Raw genomic sequence first — 21,560 nt, 5'->3', positions numbered from 1 at the left:
CTGCCACCACAGCTCTTCCCGCCACTGCTGAAATCCCATCTGGACCCTGGCCTGAGCCATCCACACACCAACCCCACAAGCATCCTGGCTTTTCGTTCCCATCATGCCCCAACACACTCTAAGGGGATGGGTAGCAAGGAACTTCAAATTTTCTTCCAAATCTCAAGAGAGGATGAGATGAAAGGGGGGGTGGGTTGTCAATAGGATTCCACCAGACCTTTGCCTGCATGGACTACCAGACAGTACTACTGAAACTCTGAGGCAGTTGCCTACTACTGTATCAGGTATCTTGACAGACTGTGTATTCTTAGAGTTCCAGGAATGAAGTAGAGTCCAAGACTCTTTTGTCCACTGCTTGGCTGTGCCAAGGGCATCAGGATACTCTCGCTCTTCAGTCCTTTGCTTTGCCAGTGCTGTTCCATTCCCAGAAACTGTCATATTTCCTATGTGAGGTTCCACATGCCTTTCCCAATCAACAGATGATGGAATAATCTCTGAACTTTAGGCTTACCGGATCTGTCTGTCTCTTGATATTTAAAGGAAGCTTCTGGGGAAATGATTAAAATCTCTCTGAAGCACCTGGCTCTTACAACTGAAGAGCCAAGTGTCTCAAGAATATAATCCTGCTGTAGATTTGATTTGGTTTGATTTGATTTGAGACAAACTTCTAGGCTTAAGCAATTCTGTCTCAGAGCTTCCTGAGCAGCTAGAACTGCACAACTCACATGGCTATGGTATAGCTTTTAAACACTAAGAATTTAACTCAGATATTTCGATATCTTGGTAGTGAGCCCATTCAGAGAGCAGCCCAGCTTTCTGCTGCTTAAATGATGGCACATATATTGGAGATAAAATAACTGGGAAAGAAGCTGGGGATATGGCTCAGTGGTAGAACATCTGCCTAGCATGCACGAGTCCCTGAATTTCATCCCCATCACTATAACACAAACAATGGGGTCATACCATTTAATATGAAAAAATTCAGTTTCATCTAGTTCCAATACAGAATCCTCTTCCCTCCCAAGGTCTTCTCTCTCATGCATTAGTTTGTTGCACAGATATCTATGAGCCTATGAAATGAGGGTGTTATCTTTCTTCATGGTGCTCACTGCTTGAAAGGGAATGTGACCATTAGGCAATGATGATCTGGTATAGAGCTTTGGATGATTCACCATTGTAATTCCAGAATTGAGACAGATGCTTGAGAATCACAACTTCAAATCCCAGCACAATCTACACAGTGAGTTTTAGGCCAACCTGGCCTACATACTAAGATCTTGTTTAAGCCCAAAAAGTGACATCAAAGTTGAGACCTACAGGATGAGGAAACACCAAAAGGATGGGGAATGATCTAGATGAAATAGCAGGTCCAAGTGCTGCCCCCACCATGTTCTGGTGCCATTTTCTGATATGCAGTATGACTAGATTTGGTGAGAAAGACTGTATGCATGTGTGTGTAATTAAACGGGTCACACCAATCTCTACACTGGTGTCTTTCATATGGATTTTCTAAATGCAGATTACTCCAAACCTGTGTGAAATTGACTAGCTAATATCTCTACTTGACTCAAAGACACCTTAAATCCAATGTTCCAAAACCAGAAGCGCCCCTTTAAACATGGTTTTTCCTCCCTTCTTCTGCCTGCTCATTACAACCTTCACAAGCAAGCCCCTTTCCTCTCCAACATAGCTATATTAAATTTATTTCTATCCACATCTGACCAATTCTCCCTAACTATGCAATCTCGTCCCCACTGCTACCCCAAGTTCCAGTTTCTCTCTTCCCAGCACCAGTGTAATATCCTAACTGGCTTCTTTTCCAAATGGGTACCCTCTTCCTCACTTCCCCACATACCAGCTAACCTTTTGGAAAAATAAAGCCATCCAATCGATATCCTTGTTTTAACCCTTTAAAAGCCTCCAGGACACTGAAGGTTTTATATATATTCTTTAAATGCTGTAGATATTTTGTTAAAGGCCCATCTCTATTCTTTCCCATTTTGGTGATCTTGGTAAGGTGTTCTATCAGTATCTCCTTTTTCTTGTTTACTTCCCCATGTTCCTAAAAATGTTTACAAAGGGGGTGGGCTAGAGTGGTGGCTCAGGAGAGCACTTGCTGCTCTTGCAGAACATGAAGATTTGGTTCCCAGCCCCAACTTGGTAGCTCAGAATGAACTCCAGTTCCAGGGAATGTAATATCCTCTGGCCTCTGTAGGCACCAGGCACACATATGACATATATATATATATATATATATATATATATATATATATATATATATATATATATACATATATATACATATATATATGCAAAACACCCATGCATATAAAATAAAAAATCTTTTAAAAAAATTAAATAAGACAGGCTTGTATTCAGGAGGCAGAGGCAGGAGACTCCCAATAAGTTAGGAGCAGTTTAAGTCTAGATTTCATAGTAATTTAGTTAATTCCAGGCTTCCCAGGGCAACACAGTGAGACTGAGAGAAAGAAGGAAGGGAGGAGAGGGAGAAGTGCGTGTCATGTAAATTTCAAGCCCTCAGTTATGTTTGTGACTGTTAATATTGTTCCCCATTCCCTGGCTTGTCGGTGCTCCTCATTTCCAACCTCAGTCACATGAGAGTCTTTCTTCTTTTATCCCTCTTTAACCAGGTTTCTGCTCTCTGCTAAACTGACTCAAGAAGGCTCTATCTCCATGTATAATACCAACCAAGCAAGCACAAGGCCATGGGTTCAGTTCCAACCTAGGGAAGGAGAAGGAGGGGGAGAAGGTGGATGATGACAACACTAACAGGCCATCAACACTGCTGGCTTTTTAAGCTTGCACTCAGACATGTTAAGTGCTCACCAGGAGTGGGGGCCACGAGGGTGTGGGAGGGAATGAGATTTGGAGCAGGAGCCAGAAGAATCATTTGAGGGAAGAACAGAGACACCTCTTCTGTAGTACAGAAAGAGCTGAAATGCCAGCTCTAGCTCTAGTAATGACAGTATAGCCAAGATCTTCCCATGAACAGTGTTAGCCTAAGTAGGAAACTTGAATCCTTTGAGCAGCTCAGCACGATAGGTGGGTACCATTCCATTCACTCGGGCGACTCCCAGGAGAAGGAAGCAGAGGTTCTGTCATTGACTGTACTGATTCACTACAGTGAAAAGGAGCAAGTTTCCAAAGCAACCCAGTCACAGAGCTGAGACAAGTGATCTCAGCATTCTGTTTACTGAACATGCTTCCTTTCCAAATTGGGAAAGAGTACAGTAAAGTAGGACTCTGGTAAAATAATGGCTGCCGTGGACTGAGTGCCTGCTACAGGTGGAAGGCTGTTCTAGTTACTTTACTTGTAATAATCCACTTGACCCTCTCAGCTTGTGGGTGAAGAAACCCAGTTGCAAAGAAGTACATACCTAAGGTCATACTACAAAACCAGGTTTTATTTGTTTGTTTATTTATTTAGAGACAAGTCTTACTTTGTAGTCCAGGCTGATCCTTTAACCTTCAAGCTTCAGCCCTACTGAGTGCTTGGCTTCATATATGAACCACCACTCACAGTTCCCAGCTAGATATTAATCTCAGGGCATCCAACTCCAACACCAATGCTGCCCTCCCCCACCCCTCTGATACTAGGGACTGAACGCAAGGCCTTGTGTGTGCAAGGCAAGTGATCTACCATTGAGCTACCCCAGACCCCAAACTGACACCTTTAATTATTCTTCCCGACTCTTTCTTAGAACAGACTAGGAGTCAGAAGAAACGGTGTCTGCCATAGGTGAATTTGGTAAATTTGGATTTCCACTTGGGTGTCTGAATGTCACTTTATTAATAAGAATGAAAATTATAATGGAAATTAGAATGCTTATAAGGCCTTTAGAAAGATTATGTGAAGAATTAATCTATAAAAGCTAATCTTTGGGTCCAACACAAGACCTAATATCACCCTTGCCTCCTCTAATCACAGTTTAACAGGCTGTCTCTGAGACCTTCAGTTCCCAGAATTGTGAGTAGCAGCAATGAATTTGGTTTGCAGTTTGTTTGATGCTGAGCTGATTCCAATCTTGTCATCAGTTTTAACGTCTTCTGGCCATATTTTCATGAGGAGCAAAGATGCTCCTCATGGAAACACACCTTGGCCTGTTCCTGAACATCCTGAACACTCTGATTCTGGTGACAGGAGCAGCGTGTTTACACTGCAGGAAGGAATGAGGTAATTTTCGTTTTGTTTGTAGTTCTGGCTGGGCTGGAATTCCCATGGAGAGCAGGCTGGGTTTGAACTCATAGGGCTTTGCCTGCCTCTGCCTTCTTTCTGAACTCTGGGATTAAAGGTGTAGCACATTCTATACAAATGACTTTTTAAAAATCACAAACACCCTGAGATGCAGTTTACAGAAGGTTAAATTCCGGTTTAATGATAGAATCTCAGATCTGATTAGCAGTCTAACAAAACTCCCCAGTCCCTCCCCAACTTTTTTATATATGAGGAAACCAAGGCCAGATAAATGCAACAATACCACGGTTTGGTGGTGGTAGCAAGATTTTGTTTTACGTTGCATATTTTCAAAACTACCTTAAACACAGTGATTTCACTTTGTGAAGAACACACCTGAAAAGTGGTAAGATTACATGTAGCTGTTTTAGTTATGCACACCTTTCCAGAAAGAAGCAAAATGCTATTTTAATACCCTAAGCGCAATAATTCACTGAAAGAACATTCTTTTTGTTGCCCTTACTTGTCCATTTCAGGCATTCCTAGTGTATGAAAGGGCCTACCTCTTTCTCAAGAGTAGATATTTTAAAAGCTCTCTACAAAATCCATCCTTTTTTTCCTTCTGGTTCCTCCCTGAGCTTAGTTAGCTCTCCAATCTGGAAGAACAGTACTTTCAGAGCTGAAGTGGGGGTGGGAGTGTCACATGACATAACACACTTTTAGCACCCACTGCTAGCACCCACTCTGTGCATTTGCTCTGATTTGGGCATATTTCCTTCCTCGCCTAAGCAGATAGCAGCTCACCTTGGTTAATGCCATTAAACCGTAGACCACTCAGCTGCTAATAAACCAGGAAGAAACCCAGCCGTGCCGGGACTAGAAATGTCCATCCCTGCCCCCAACCCCCCTAAGACAGTGACTAGGCCAGAATTCTCCTGGTTGATAAATGAGAGGAGCTGAGGAGCCGCTGTGATGACGGTTCCGAGAATCTGATTTGTGAGAAGGCGAATCTCCAGGAGCACCATGGAGATGCTTTTGGAAAGCGGGCCAGTCTACCTGCCGGAAAGAGGACGAGAGAAAGGAGGCAAGGCAGAAAGAAACGCTTAAGCGAGATGGCCTGGAGGTGCCCAAAAAGGGACATTTGAAAAGGAAACGGAGGCCGCATCTCGGGGAAACCTCGGAGGTAAGTGACATTTAAAGGGTTGCGCATCCAGGCAAAGGCTCGACAGAGACAAAGGTGGAATGTCCAAATTGGGAAGAATAAGCCGGGTTAACTGTGGTTGGTATCCAGGCGCCCAAGGGTGTCGCGGGGCTAGCCAGGACCGGAAGGTGGGGGTCAAGTAGGGCATCCACGCGGAAGACAGTGGGGGGTCGGGAACTGGCGAAGGAGCGGCGGTCCTGCATTTGCCCGGAGGAAGGTCAGAGACCCCCTACCGGAGAACTACAGCAGGAACCTAGAGGGGCCATGGTTGCCATGGCGCCGGGTGGGGAGGGGGTGACTCGCGCCCCGCCCCAAGCCCCGCGGGGCCGCGAGCTCCAGATGGTCCCGGGCCTCCCGCGGGAGCCGGCGGCCTGCGGCAGGGGGAGGCTATTGTCCTCCTTCCGCGGCGCCGCAGTCCCGTCGCTCGCGCCCGCGCGCAGCCGCCACGCGCCCCGCGGCCGCCGGCCCCGCGCGCCCCCCGCGCCGCTCGCGCCCTGTGACAGCGCCCTCCTGCCGTGCGCCCTGGGCCGCCCCGCCACCGCCACCAGTAGCTTCCCGCAACCACCCTTCACGACCCGGTTGTGGGCGCGGCGGTGACCAGTGCGCCCACGCCAGCCGCGCTCCCGCTGCCCCGCAGGCGCTCCGCACCCAGGTAGGTGCAGCCGGCGCCCCGGCCCGCTTTGTCCCGGCCGGCGAGGAGGCGCGCTTTGTGCGGCCGCGTGCAGGCGGCGGGGTCGGTCCTGGGGAGCACAGGAGGGGGGACGCGACGCCGAGTGCCCGGGTCCTGTGCCGGCCAGTCAGGTACGGCTGTGAAGACTGGGGGTCGAGGCTTGGGGCACGCGGACCTCTATGGAGCGCATGGAAGAGTCTGGAAGAGTTGGGCTGACAGACGCGCTGATGGATCGGGGTCGCCTGGGCTCGAAGCGCTTCTGGCAGCGCATGTTTTTAGCGGTGCGTCGGTTCCTGCAGCGGACCGGCTAGTGCTGGTGGTGGGACTGGGGACACACTTGGTCTGCCTGGGGCCTGTGAATACCCAGCTTTATTCAGCTCTGCAGCTTGTTGGCAGCTGGCTATGGGGCTGCGTGAGCTTTTCATCTCCACTGTGGTAGCTATAGCTCCATGCTGCCTTTTTGGGTTCTCGTTGATAAGAGAAGTGGACAGGGTTGGTGGAGATGGCTGTAGCTGTTCGAGAGGATGAAACCTCTTCGGGCAGTGAGGAAGCGTTGTGTAAGGTGTTTCTGGGGCCCTGCACATTTACAGGCCTGTGGATTCTGCCTGTCACACAACTCTCCAGCAAGGCTGCCTGGCTAGGGTTCCAATTCAAGCTCCACATTCCATATACACATTCCATATTCCATCCACTTTGGCTCCAGCCTCCTGCACTCCAGGAGCCCATGACACTGCATGCTTGTCTGAGATGCAGGTTTGCCCGTCCTAACATGTATCTCTGTGAGCTGTTCCTCAGCTGTCTTCCCCATTGCAATTCCAATTTTCAGAGCCTGGGTTTGTAGGTATTGTCAGTCGATATCCACAACCCAGTTTCTCTTGAAGGTGAAGAGAGAAGAGTGAGTTTCAAATGTGTACGTGCGTATCTCGGCTTGAGCGTGGGGGCAACCTCTCGGCATGCTGAGAGGAGCACAGGATGGAGGGGGAGAGTGAAGGAAACGTTAAGATGGAGCTTAGACTTTTCCGGTAAAGAAACTGATGTCAGCTCAAGCTTAGGGACGGGGGTGGTAAGCGAGGGGAAGTGAGTCTGAATAATTATGCCCCCGGTGAAGGATTTTTCATTTATTTATTTTTTTAGACCAGATGATCTTCCTGCCAGTTTCTTGGGTATGGAGATCACATGTGTGCAACATCATGCTCAGCCTAAATAGCAAATTCTAAGGGAGAAAATGCAAATCTTCAGTGTCTTCAGTCCAGGTTCCAAATTTCTCACTGCCTGGGGATTTTTTTCCCTCCTGTTTTTTTTTTTTTTTTTCCCCCAGATGCATCTTTCTCTTGCTTTTTAAAACACCCTGGGTTTCACTGATTCTTCTTTCTTTCTTTCTTTCTTTCTTTCTTTCTTTCTTTCTTTCTTTCCTTCCTTCCTTCTTTCTTTTTTGTCCATGCCAATCCATCCATTTATACTTTGAGTCAAATGAGATTTTTACTTTGCCAAAGTCCCCATCTGCCCTAATGTATTATTCACCCTCTGGTCATTTATTCAGCTTTGACTTCCAGAGGCTGTTAAGCCCTGCACTCCTTCCTCTAGTTGTCAGTTCAGTTTGATGAGTTCTAGAGCCCACTTCATCTTCCTCTGTCCTGGCCTGGGGCTCTGGCTCCTGTCCTGAGTGAGAAGAGGTATTTCCTTTTGCTTGGGATAGGGTCTGCACACGTGCACAGAAGCCAACCACAGACACACTCGCTCCAGACACTCTGTGCCTTCTCAGCTCTCAGAAGTTCCTAAGTGGTCCCAGCTGTTTGCTTGTCATCTTTGGACCTCAATGGCCCTCCATGAGCTGCCTGGGAATGAACACCCCAGGCCCATTCCAGATGTGCCAGACCTGATCTGTCTCAGTGGCTTAGCACTCAGGTCAGGTCATATGGTTTGTATTTGAGACTTCTTGGTCCATCCTAGTGCTTAGGCCCAAAAGTCCTCCGGCTGAGAAGCAGGTCTTCCTCCTCCCATCTTCATTCTTCCCATGAGCCTTCTTTTCATCCCTAAGAAAGACATTGATTCAGTGACCAGAATAAGAATTATGGGGAATTCCTGTGATACATCTTTATTGAATACCTGTTTTGATGGACAGCTAATACTCCAGTTCTCAGGAAGTTAAACATGGAACAAGCAGAGACACGTGGACAACTAATGGCCACAGCTGTGGTAAGCACAGTTACAGTGGCCCGTGGAGTGCTAAATGAAGCACAGAGGAGGGAGGTAAGGGGGGCGGTTAGAAGGCGCAAGGCAGGGCAGAAACAGGGTTTCTGGTTTTTCAAACCAGTGTCAGTAAGAGAGGGTCTGCTGCCTGCAGGACCAACCCATAGCTAAGCAGTCTGTCCCCAGCATTACTGGGTGGGCATAGGTTCCAGCAAAGAGCTCCAGCCTGGAGCTGTGGGAGCTAACAGTGTTCTGACACTGACCACATAAGCTTCTTGGGCCTGGCTGAGGTCAGTGGCTAAGAATGAGGGAATGCAGAGCTGTAATCTGGATTAGCAGTGGCTCCTCCCTTTTGCTGGAGTTCACGAATCCTTGGAGGAGAGTAAAATTGAAGATTCCCTATTGAAGAGGGAAAACAGTTATGTGACTTGGGATTTGCTGGATGTGTGAGCACGGAGATCCAGGTCATATGTAAGGGACAATCTAGGTAGGAAGATTCAAGCAGAAAACCATAAGGCCCTGGAGATGGTGATTGTTAGAACACAAGAAACATATTGAAGAGGATGATGAGGAGGTGCAGTTGCTTAGAAAATAACGGTCAAGACAGGGATAGGGCCTCAGAGCCACTGTGCTGAATACACCTAGTATTGTCCTTGTGATCTGTTGGAATAAACCCTTATGGAGGCACAAATAATGGCACTGGGGGTTGATCTGTGACCTTGAGGTCACTGGTGCCATGTTAACTCTTCATCTGTATAATGGCATGATTGGAGATTCGGATGCCAGAGCATGTAAAGTCCTAACCTTGATCTGCAAAGAAAAGCATTCTAATGTTCTGTTTTTCATTTAGTGAGACTCTAGCTCCAGATGTTCTTCCCCAAAATTACAGAAGGCAAGCCAGGGCAGGAAATAGGGTTTCTAATTTTTCAAACCAGTGTCAATGGAGGAAGGTGAGAGAGGGTCATCTCCGCCTGCAGGACCAACCCATACCTAAGCAGTCCTTACCCAGCAGCACTTGGCTGAGCATTGGTTTCAGCTGACTTTCCCAGCCACATATCCCTGGAAGGTCAGGACCTTAGGCCTAAATACTAGTAGGTTCTGGGAGGAGCAAAGGGGCATGGTGGGGTCTGCAGAGAAGTTGGCAGCAATTCCCTACCTAAAGGAATCCACTGCCAACAAATAAGCGACAACAAAAAACAGCCCTGGGGGCTGGCTTTAGTAGGTTTGTAGGAGGGTTTTTTTCTTTCTTCCTATAAAAGGAAAACAGTAAAACTAATGAGGAAAACTTGGTGTCTTAATGGGAGTGCTTTTGCTGGAAGGCCTACCTTAGCTGAGCTGAGTGGCCTCTAGTTGGGAGGCTTCAACTCCAAACACAGTAGGGCTGAGGGCAGCAGTACTTCTGAGCCAGACTATAGTTTCTTGTTCAAAACCAGAAGTATTAGGTAACTGGCTCAGGTCACACCTGGCTCATAGTGTTCTTTGCTCAGGGTGATTCAACTCTGCCCTACAATTTAGCTTTATATAAATATTTACAGAGCAGAGCCAGTGACTATTGGTAGAAAATGATGGGAAAGAAGACCCAGGCCTAATGGAGACTAAGCTCTCGGTCTGTAGGGTAATGGAAGACCCAAATCTAGGGACTAGAGATCTTTATTCTTTACAGCGTGGCTTCCTTAGCTTTAACTGTCGATGACAAAGCCTTGTCACGTGAGAGGAAAGCCTCCACTAAGCAATTGCCTAGAGCAGACTGGCCTGTGCGTATGTGTGTGTGGGACTGTATGAATTAATGTAAGAGGCCTCAGTCCACTGGGGGCAGCACCTTTCCCTGAGCAGCTGGTCCTGAACTATAGCGGGTGGGGGTGGGAAGAGTTGCTGCCCTGACTTTCCTCAGTGATTGACTGTGACTTGAAATTTATAAGCCAAATAAATCCTCCCATAAATTGATTTTGGTCAGAGGGTTTTATCACAACAACTGAAAGGAAACTAGAATGTACATTCTTCCTGCCACTCCCAGGGAAATCCTGCTGTGAATCAGGTGGACAGCCCTGCTCTTAAAGACCAGGCTCAGCTCTTTGGAACCAGCTAATCATAGTAGCCAAGTTCTGTGTGCCCATGTGAAGATGCTATCCTCCCCACCAAGTATCTCAGCACCCAGCCTTCCCCAGGCCACTTGAGAAGTTTTTCTCCTTTCTTCCCAGGTCAGGTATTGCCAGTGTCATAGTCCTTGCTTAGGAAGTGGTTTCTGAGTTTAAAATGCCCATGTTGAAGAGATATTAGGAAAGTGAAAAATGTAGGATTTAGAGTTCTGTTAAAGTTCACAACTCTCTGCCCCCATTCCCTTGATTGGCTACTAAATGTTGTATTACACAAGAACTTTGAACCTAACAGACTTTCAGAAAAAAAAATCTCCAGCAGCTAATCTGAACCTCATTTGAGGACAGAGCATATTTGTTTAAAGCTAAGGTCATAAACAGTACAGGCAAGCATGTCTGATCCAGATACCATGTCCTGGCCATAGAAGGCTAAGAGGAGTGCTGGCTCCTCAGGGCATTGTTAAAGGGCTCTGGGATGGTCAGAGAGATAGATGGTCTCTGTATCAGTCAGAGGCCATGATGAAATTAGAAAGGGGTGGAAAGATGGCTCAGTGGTCAAAGGCAGGGTTGTTTTTTTTTTTTTTCAGAGGACCACATATCAGCTCACAGCCATCTGTAACTCCAGTTCCAGGGAATCCAGCACCCTCTTTTGGCCTCTCTGGGCACCAAGCAAGCACATGGTATACACGCACACACATGGGCACACACACAAATGCAGCAAAACTTCCATGTCCATAAAACAAAACTGAAAAACAGGGCAAGAAGCTCTTTTTAAAGGTCAGAAAGAATCTTGCTTCAAAGGCTCGTACTGTAGCTTCAAGCCACATAACCTTGAGTGAGGGGGTTAACGACAGCAACATGGCTCCTTCATCTCTGAATCAGGGAAGGCCCTCTGCTCATGACTGGCATTTGTTAAGAACATAGAAAGCATTTTCTAAGCAACACAAAGGACCCCAGAGGGAAGAGCCATGCTGTGTCCTGTGAACACCTAGACATTTGGTCCATGCCTGTCTCAGTGCAGTCTTTCTGTATCTGTGGTGGAGTTATCTCAGCTCTAGAGCAGAATCTGGGTCTCTAATCTCCAGGTACTTATAAAGAAGACTCGGAACAAGAGTAGAGCTGGAGACTGAAAACATCATTTTTTGTTTCCTACCCAAGGGGACTTATAGCTGCTGCGTGCATTACCTATGCTTCCTTCAGCATACCTGCTCTCTGCCCTATGGAACTCTATCTAGCCTGTGGCCCTTGAAGTCCTTCCTGGCATGTCCTTCCTTCCTTCCGTCCTTTCTGCCTTCCTTCATGTGCATCTGTCTCTCCTTGTTCCTGTCTAGCCACTCCCTCAGGGAGGCTTACGACTGGGGGCTGATTTTCACCCAGCTATAACCGGTGGTCCCAGCAAAGCAAAGGAAAGCTGGAGCAAGCAGATGGAAGGGCACGGTAACCCAGGCATGGTGGCTCACACCTTCAATTGCAGCACATGGGAAGCAGAGGCAGGGGAATCTCTTAAGGTCAGCCTGGTTTACAAAGCAAGTTCCAGGACAGGAGTAGCTACAGACAGGGTTTGTCTTGAAAAATACAAACAAAAAGAAGAACGGCCTGGTAAATGACGACTCAGCCTCCCCAAAATGCTCTTCACCAGCCACATTTTTTTTTTTGTAGGAACAGGAAGCCACCCACCACCATGAGCAGCACTCTGTCACCCACTGACTTCGACAGCTTGGAGATTCAGGGCCAGTACAGTGACATCAACAACCGCTGGGACCTGCCCGACTCAGATTGGGACAATGACAGCAGTTCAGCCCGCCTCTTTGAGAGGTCCAGAATTAAGGCCCTGGCAGGTAAGGGAGGGGCAGGAGGTGAAGAGATTGGTAGAGGTGGGTTTATGAGCTTGGGATGGAGAACCTTTTGTCTTTATGGGAAGACTTGCTTCTGTTTTCTAAGCTGCTGCACTGAAGAAACAGATACAGACCCCTGGTTACCAGATCCAGCCTCAAGGACAAACTTCATGCAGTGTATAACACCCCCCTAGCTTCCTTCTCTCCAAACTAGAGATGCCACACACATTAACCCCTGGAAGAGGCCTGCTGAATAGATGAGCTTAGATTCATGACCTTAGCCCCACATCAGGTCTCTGTCGCTGCAACGCTTTGCCTTATTACTCTAATTGTCATTTCTGTCCTCATCCACCTCTCTCTCACCTTTCCTCCCAAAGTGCCTTCCCTCATTTCCCACACCTGTTCCCCTCCTGGCCTATTATCTTCCCCGCACTCTCCCGCCCCTGTGTCTACCTGCTGCCTGTTACTCCAGTTATTTTATTTACCCGTTCCCTGAAGCAGTTCTCTCAGCAGCTGCCCTCCCATTCTCTCAGGGCTTGTGCTCCACCACACCCCCTCAGCCCCTGCCCTCCCCTATGGCCAGGGCTCTCCCCTTGGCTGAGCTGGGACAAATAAACCAGTCTGACTGGCCTCCTGCGTGGGGGTGGAGGGGTAGTGGTCATAGCAACAGGAGTGCAGCTGCCACCTGACACCGCCAACCGCCAGTGGCTGTTTTGGGATTGAGTCACCTACACACCCTAAGGCCACCCACCCAGGCTGCCTTCCACATTCATCCCACCCTCCCACTGACCTGCCCATGGCCTAGCCAGTTCCAATAGGAAAGCTCATTACTTCCACTTAAGGAGTGATTTCCCAGTGAGGCAGCTCCCAGCAGGAGAGAGTTGGAGGCCTAGATTATATAATTATTGTTATTTACAAATATCAGTTCTCAAGAAAGATGAACTTTAGAATCTTTAGACATGTGGTTCAGAAACTCAGGATCCTTAAAAGCTTTCACAGGAAGTTATCGTCAGCCAGCCCAGCATCAGACAATGGTTCCAGCTTGTTGGGTTCATGGGTCACTTTCTCTTGGCATCTTCCTGACTGGAATTGGAGGCTGGTTGATGAAATGCTCATATTAGTACTTCAGTAGCTTAGGGACGACAGAAAACGTGGGGCATGGAAAATGTCAACTCTGGTGGAGAAATGTGTCTGGTCCCCTGAATTTAGATTCACGTATTCTCTATTAACTATCCTTGATGTTATGGTGCACATGCTACCCAAAACTTTCATGGTATCCTCAATGACACATACCTCCCAGAACTGTCACTGTGTCTGTACAGGTCACATGCCAACCACTGTGATCATGGTATCTATGTGCACATGCTACATGCCACCCAATAACTTTGCCAGGTCTAGTTCATATGACAGGTGCTACCCAGAATTTTGACCGTGTCTGTGAGTATACCACAGTACTGCTACTGTGCCTGAGCATTTAACACATACTTCCCAATATTACCAAACTCTGCACATGCCAATCGGAACTGTCACAGCACAGGCACTTGATGCTCTCGTCGAGTTTATCCCCCGAAGAAGCGTCTGTGAATGGGCATTGCTTTGTACAGTGCCACACACTCAGTAGGTGCCAAGTAAACCCGAAGTAATTAAAGACAAGAAGGAACAAGTGTAGGCTAAGAGTGGCAGAAGCAGAGGCCCAAGAAGAGGTAGGAGGAGCACCTGATAGCGTGCCCAGTATTAGGGGGCACCTGATAGATGTACCCAGTATTAGGGTGTACAGGGGCTGAGACATTGACTGAGGAGCCTGGTGGGCAGCGGAAAAAGGCTGGTACTGGAGGACAGTCACAGTACTTACTCCCCAGAGGAGGCCATAGAAGTCAACACCTGGCTTCTTTTTCAGGATCTCCTTGTTTCCGTGTTTCTCTGCTCTCAGGGCTAAATCAAAGTTCAGGCGTCCCGGAACAAGCCCACCTAGAGATGCCCTGAGTGCCTGGCCCACCTGCAGACCTTCTAAAAGCAGTGGTTTGCTTGGGGCCGCCCCTCTGGCAGGCTTTCCCTAGGCTTGGGCAACTAGTAGCCTGACGAACAAGTCTCTGGGTTCTGGCAACTCCCTCCTCCGCCCCTGCAGGGCCTGGCCACGCCCCAACTGGCTCCGCCTCCTAAGTAGCCTGCCCCTCCCCCGCCACTGTCCGACCTGTTTGTCTGGAGCTGCCTCTGTCTCCTCTCCCTACAGCCAGGTGTGTCCCACTCACTGTCTCAGAAGCTGAGGCATCCCATAACTTTTCCCCCACTCCTTGAAACTCCCAGCATCCTTGAAACCACTCCACCCAACCAGGTACGGAGGAAGCCTTTTTCTGGACGCCCCCAGCGCAGGCTCAGGGGATACACACTAAAGGCCCTGCCCCGGCGGGGGAGCATGGACTCTGGGCCACAGGCTGAGTAGGAGGCAGCAGGCACCATGAGTACAAACGGAGTGGGCAGGGCACATGGAAATGGCCTGAACGGGGCTGGTGAATTTTACTATGAGGCTCTGGAAGGGTCTCAGAACCCTGGGGGCGTCCTGCTCTCTCCAGCTGCCTTCATCAACCCTGCTCAGTATGCCAGCGTGTTGGAAGGACGCTTCAAACAGCTTCAAGGTGAGTTTCCCTGGGTAGAGGGGAGCCTGTTGTGCCAAAGCCCCCCCCCCCCCAACGTGGGGCAGGAAGAACTAGCAGACCCAGAACCCATGCCTACCTACCACTTTCTGTGACTCAAATGTTTATGTTGAGGGACAACGTGGTAAAGCTTAGAGAGAATCGTTAGAAGTAGCCAGAGAATCCAGGCATGTGGACAACTGGAATCCCACTGAGTGAAACTGGGGTGGGAGACTGGGTGCTATCAGGGGTGTGACCTTGAGGTGCCCTGCTGGGTGCAAAGGTGGTGTGGATAGAGGGTTAATGTCTTCAGCTAGAGAAGCCACAGCAGTCTCCCCTGGCTGCTCACTTCACCCTCATAGGTTGGTCATGCTTGCCTTGTTAAGGAACTAGAGAAGGGCAGTGGCCCAGAGGCCTAGGACCTAGAGCTTTTATGTGTTTTCCTGGGCTTCTAAATGGGTGAAGGGAGGATGTGTGGAAAATGGGAGAGCATGTGTCAAAGGAGAGAGAGGGTTTGTACTCACAGGTTCCATAGATGCTTGAGCAGGAATGTTCATCTTGGCCCAAATAAGTTTATTTCATGGTATGTGTGTTTTGGGATGTTGTAGGTGTCTTGTGGTGCTGCACTTTATTTTTACTTGATTTACTAAGTCTTTCTAGGTACTATTTCTATTTTTACTCTACCTGTGTGTCTCACACCAGTGGGCTGGGTATCAGGGAGGTCTCCCTGTGTTCAGTAATGGCTTGATGGCATAAGCTGTCTTCAACTCATATAGGGCCTTGAGATCCTAAAAGAGGCCCAGAATTATCATGGGTAATCAGGACCCCAGATTTGGCATCGACACAGGAATTGGAGATGAGAAAGTCGGGGTTAGACTTGGGTGTGTGGTTGTTCTATGGGGGTGGTGCCCGGGAATGTGAAATTAAGGGATGAGTCTAAATTTCTGAGGTGCCCAGGCCGAGGTGGAGACAAGTAGGACTCCACACACTCCCCATTTGGGTTGAGTTCTTACCTGGGGCTCTCTACTGGCAGAATTCCAGGCCTCCAAAGTAGTTTGCAGTGCAAGGCTTCCCTGTCTGTAATCATCAGTTTCCTGTGCAACCTGACAGCATCCCTTGTCAGGAGCTCCCCTGAGGATGAGGCTACCCCACCTTGCCTGCATCTCCTGAAGGCTGGCACTCAACTCTGCCTGAACTGCTCCAGTGAACTTGCAAGTTCTTATTTCTTTTTGATCTTCTGTTTTTGTTTGAGATGTGATCTCACTTTTTGATGAGATCCACCCTAGCTGGTCTGGAATTCAGAGATCTTCTTGCCTAGGCCTCCCAAGACTAAAGGCATGTGCTACCATGCCCTGTCTAAATTCTTATACATTATTTTTTAATCTTGGGGTATTGGTGTTCTTGACTTAGATCCTCTACAGCTTACCTTAGGATAGGAGTAGCTTGCCTTTTTTGTACATGACTCAGGGCCTTAAAGACCCACACAACCTCTGCACTGAGGCTACCTATGAGAGATGCTGCCATATTTACAGGCTACACCTTCCTGTCCACATCTGAAAGGAAGAGGATGTGGCCTTATCGAAGCCTCTCCAGTAGGGAGCCATGTTGCACTGGGCACCTGCCTGATGCATCTCATTTAATTGTCACAGTTACCCAATAAAATAGGAAGTAATATGCTCATCCTACAAATGGAGAAATGGAAGCACTGAGTAAACTGCCCAGTATTTCAATATTATTACAGCATGAATCCTAATCTCGGATCTCCCCTCCCCCTGGGCAGTTTTTTTATTCTCTTCTTCCTCCCTTTCTTCTCCTTTTCCTCTTATTCTTCTTTCTCCTATTCCTCCTTTTTTGGTTTTTCAAGACAGGGTTTCTCTGTGTAGCCCTGTCTGTCCTTTAACTTACTCTGTAGACCAGGCTGGCCTTGAATTTAGAGATTTACCTACCTTAGCCTCTGGAATGCTGGGATTAAAGGCGTGACCCACCACTGCCCAGCCTCATCCAGTCTTTTGTTTGTCTTGCTTTACTTCTTTGCTCTGGAGCTTATCCCTGCCTTTTCTTAATTGAATAGATTAGTGTTGTTTTTTTTTTTTTCCTGCCCATCCCCTACCCTGCTTGACCCCAGGTGTCACTTCTGACCTCAGGCATCCCAAGTAGCCCATCCTGTACCCTGCCTATTGGTGTTTCAGAGCAGACATACTGTCCTTGAAGGACAGAAATGACTCCTTGTTGCCACTGCAGATGAGCGAGAAGCCGTGCAGAAGAAAACCTTCACCAAGTGGGTGAACTCCCACCTGGCCCGGGTGACATGCCGGGTGGGAGACCTGTACAGCGACCTGCGGGACGGGCGCAACCTCCTGAGGCTCCTGGAGGTGCTCTCGGGAGAGACCCTGGTGAGCTGGGGTAATGGATGGAAGAGGGAGTCTCAGAGACTGGCCAAGGGAACAAATCACAGGAGGGGCCATAGAAAGCAGAGCAAAACACAATGTCTCCTCTGCCCAGAGGATGGTCTCGTTCCAAGGGGCTTTGCTACATGGATTACACAGGAGACAGCCATGCTATGCAGAAACAGGAACAGTGACCCTATTGAAAACATTTCTTCTCCCACCCATTCTGAGTGCAATTAATTCCCTTGGGAATCTTAATCTGCCCAAGCCCCATCTGTAACCTTGTTTGAGTTCCTTGACCTCTGTGCTGGCCCTGGGATCCCTGAAGGAGATAATGGGAGGTATGGAGCAGGTTTCTGAGAAATGTCATGGTCTCATGCCACTGTACTCCCCTCCCCTGACAGCCAAAGCCCACCAAGGGCCGAATGCGGATTCACTGCCTGGAGAATGTAGATAAAGCACTGCAGTTCCTGAAGGAGCAGAAGGTACACTTGGAAAACATGGGCTCCCACGACATTGTGGATGGAAACCACCGTCTGACCCTTGGGCTAGTGTGGACCATCATCCTCCGATTTCAGGTATCCTCCAAGTGGTGTCTGAGGTGTAAACTGGGCATGAACCAGTGTTATACCGCCACACTGTTACTGTTGGTCCATGACAAGATAAAAACAAAAACTGAGGTGCTGAAGGGATGACTCAGCAGCTAAGAGCAATGTAATGGCTGCTCTTCCAGAGGACCCGGGTTCGATTCCCAGTATCCATATGGCAGCTCACAACCACTTATAACTCCAGTTCTAGGGGGGTCTGATGCCATCTCATGGCCTCTGTGAACACCAGGCACATGCATGGTGCACAAGCAAACATTGAGGCAAAATACCCATACACATAAAAATAAAATAGTAATAAATAAACCTTAAAAATTGTACATCTAAACCAGGAGGTGGTGGTGTTGCTTTTAATCCCAGCACTTGGAAGGCAAAGGCAGGTGGATCTCTGTGAGTCTGAGACTATTCTGGTCTATAGATGGAGTTCCAGGACAGCCAGGGCTATACAGAGAAACCCTGTTTCAAAAACAAAAGGAAAAAAAAAGGGAGCATCTAGAACTTTCTCTGTCAGTTTGCCTTTGAAGCAATATCCATGCATCTGACCCAAGGTCTTGTCACTTTTCATTATACCCAGTGTCATGTCAACTCCTTGAATGGGACCTCTCCTTTCCTAGTTTACCTCTGAGCAGAGCTCTTTTAACTCCACCTTTGAAAGCCAGCTCTCAGAGAACACTCATTCATATTCCAGTGTTCTTCACAGAACCAACTCCCTCCACTTGTAGGCATTTCCACTACACTGATGTCCCACTTCAACTCTCTTGGACCTGATAATGCATGTCACTACCCCAGGATATGAGGGCCCAGGTCTGACCCCTCATACAGCATTCCTAAAGACCAATTTTCCGTGATTCTCTCTGAGAATAACACCAAGGCACCACTAGGGAATAAAGGCCCTGCTTACTTTCTTAGATCCAAGATATTAGTGTGGAGACAGAAGACAACAAGGAGAAGAAGTCAGCCAAGGATGCCCTGCTGCTGTGGTGCCAGATGAAGACTGCAGGGTGAGAGGCCCAGGAGCATGGGCATAGGGGATGACACACCCAGACTGGACAGTCTAGGAGGGATGGGCTCTAGGATTCACAGCCTGAGCCCTGTCTGTATATCACAGAGCATTCGCTGTTTTTTACTGGTCTTTCTTTATAGGTATCCCAATGTCAATGTGCACAACTTTACCACCAGTTGGAGAGATGGGCTGGCCTTTAATGCCATTGTACACAAGCACCGGTAAGAAGGCTGTGTTAGTGAACTCGTGGGTTGTGACCCAGAGGCTCACAGCTAGGCCAGGAGAGTGGCTGAACTATAATATACCCATAGAGGGAAAAAAAAATAAAGGAAAATCCCAGTCCTTGGGAAGCAGAAGTAGAAGTATAGTAAATTCAATGCTAGTCTGGTCTACATAAGGGGGGCCCTGTCTCAAAAAGAATGAAGGGGAAAAAAGATTGTAGGAGAGGAACCAGGAATATATGCTGTACCATGAGAGGGTGGGGTGTTTCCAACCAGGAATAAATTCACTTTTTCCCCCCTTAGGCTCTGACATGCTTTTGATGTTTTCTGTGTCCCTCCCCGCCCCCCCAGGCCAGACCTGTTGGATTTTGAGTCCCTGAAGAAGTGTAATGCACACTACAATCTGCAGAATGCTTTCAATCTGGCTGAAAAGGAACTCGGCCTGACAAAGCTCCTGGATCCTGAAGGTGGGCTAGAGCTCTGTAAGACAGGTGTAGGGAAGACAGGCAGATTGGTGGTTGTCAGGGGAGACAGGTGTAGGGAAGACAGGCAGATTGGTGGTTGCCAGGGGAGACAGGTGTAGGGAAGACAGGCAGATTGGTGGTTGCCAGGGGAGACAGGTGTAGGGAAGACAGGCAGATTGGTGGTTGCCAGGGGAGACAGGTGTAGGGAAGACAGGCAGATTGGTGGTTGCCAGGGGAGACAGGTGTAGGGAAGACAGGCAGATTGGTGGTTGCCAGGGGAGACAGGTGTAGGGAAGACAGGCAGATTGGTGGTTGCCAGGGGAGACAGGTGTAGGGAAGACAGGCAGATTGGTGGTTGCCAGGGGAGACAGGTGTAGGGAAGACAGGCAGATTGGTGGTTGCCAGAGGAGGCCAACAGCAGCAGAGAGATGCAGATGTTCTGGATTTAGGTAGTAGCCATGGTTTCCATAGCCTTGAATATACTCCAAGCTGCTTGACCTGTATACTTTTAAAGGATAACTTTTATGGTAAGAAAGTTGTGTCTCAAAAAAAAAAAAAAAAAAGATCCTGTGTGGTGCCTTATACTGTAATCCCAGCACTCAGCAGGCCAAGGTAGGAGGGTTAGGAATTTAAGCCCAGCCTTGCTATAGAGCAAGTTTGAGGCCGACCTGGGCTACATCAGACTCTACTTCAAAACAAAGGGAATCCTGCTCAGAAAGAGTTCTGGCTGTAGGTTCTGTCTCAGCCCAGATCATCTGTGTGACTTATAGCCAGTCACAGCCTAGTGACTAGGGCTGGGAATGAAACTCAGAGGTAAAGCAGTCACCATGCTCTAGCACCACAAAAATACATACAAATTTAAGAAGTAAAATGAGAGGACTTTAGTTCACATGATCTTGCATGACTTACTCTAAATTTCTAGGGTTTTAGTTAAGCTATAAGACCTTTGGTTCTAAGAACTATGGGCAGATACTCCTGCTGGCTGCCTCTGGTGGTGATAAGGTTTGAGGGTTCTTACTTTTGTACCTGGTGCTGCCCTACACTTGATATTCCTTACCCATCCCAACAACACCCCTTTGCCATTACTATCCTCAGTTTATGGAAGAGATGGGGCCTTTTATAGGTCAGGTGACCTGCTGAAGGTCGTAGACCTGTTATAACTAAGATTCAGGTTCAGCCCAGCTCTAGAGCCTGTTTCCCTGCTGCCTCTGCAGGGCAGAGCAATCTGGGTGCAACCAGAAAAGGGCAGAGCCAGCCCACAAGCCCCTGTCGGAAGCGTTCCTTCTTAGCTTGTCTGGCTGGTTTGATTCTTTCTCCCTGAGTTTTATCCTGTGCCTCCTCCCAACCCCTGATAGCCCTGTCTCCTGTGCCCTTAGTTTAGAATGACCGGTATGACACCCAGGTGTCACTCTGTTTTTGGCTACTTAGACACGGAATGAGGCTAAGTGCAAACTTGGAGAACATTTACAAAGCACGACTGTTCTACAGAACTCAGGAGCAAAATGAAGGGTTCTGCGACTTCAGGAGCTCCAGCTTGCTTGAGTGTTTTCTGAAAGCTGTGAGGGGCTTCTAGTCCCATAGTCTATCCTTTGAGAGGAGGAATCTATGGCTCAAATCCAACAGCTCAGGGATCCCAAGTCCTCGTCGGCTGTGGTTGAGTGGAGGGAATGCTGGGTCTGAAGGATACTTACTTCCTTGGCTATACCCATGGCTGAACTTTGGGATCCAGAAAACAACAGCAGAGTGACCATACCCCAAGATGGTGTTAAGCTCTGGTATCTGTCCCCGCTGTGCTGCACCCAGGCTCAGGAGGCTTAGCTTACAGTTGCTGTACCAATGTTCCTCAACCCCATTAACTTTTTAGACATTTCTCTAGCCTAGGGGTCCACGATCCATCACCTGGGAGTGGTATTTCTTTGCTTGCTTTTCTTTCCATAAATAGCCAGCTTTACTGTTAATCAAGTATTCTGAGTAAAATGCCACCTGGGCTTTTGTCCCACCCCTACCCGCCTCTGATTAGCAGGCCCTTTACCATATCCAAGCGAAATTTGGAATGATTGTTTCTT

At 48.2% G+C, this 21,560-nt stretch overlaps 1 protein-coding gene across 2 annotated transcripts in view; it reads left to right on the top strand.

Annotated features, from left to right (window-relative positions):
- Nucleotides 1-12,030: 12,030 nt before the first annotated feature.
- SPTBN2 (spectrin beta, non-erythrocytic 2) overlaps nucleotides 12,031-21,560 on the top strand; it is a gene marked incomplete at both ends in the record, with an annotated part of 31,962 nt that continues 22,432 nt past the window's right edge. The window contains 6 exons of one of the 2 annotated variants that reach the window (XM_080912377.1): nucleotides 12,031-12,187; nucleotides 17,056-17,207; nucleotides 17,606-17,779; nucleotides 18,716-18,807; nucleotides 18,950-19,030; nucleotides 19,382-19,497. In XM_080912377.1, coding sequence (XP_080768503.1) covers nucleotides 12,031-12,187; nucleotides 17,056-17,207; nucleotides 17,606-17,779; nucleotides 18,716-18,807; nucleotides 18,950-19,030; nucleotides 19,382-19,497 — 772 coding nt within the window. Of the gene's footprint in view, nucleotides 12,188-14,639; nucleotides 14,818-17,055; nucleotides 17,208-17,605; nucleotides 17,780-18,715; nucleotides 18,808-18,949; nucleotides 19,031-19,381; nucleotides 19,498-21,560 lie in introns of those variants that run through there. The other variant, XM_080912376.1, reaches the window with a different exon arrangement.

This window comes from Micromys minutus (assembly GCF_963924665.1).
Source record: "Micromys minutus genome assembly, chromosome: 2".
NCBI classification, from domain to species: Eukaryota; Metazoa; Chordata; class Mammalia; order Rodentia; family Muridae; genus Micromys; species Micromys minutus.
This window is presented reverse-complemented; position numbering and strand designations above follow the sequence as displayed.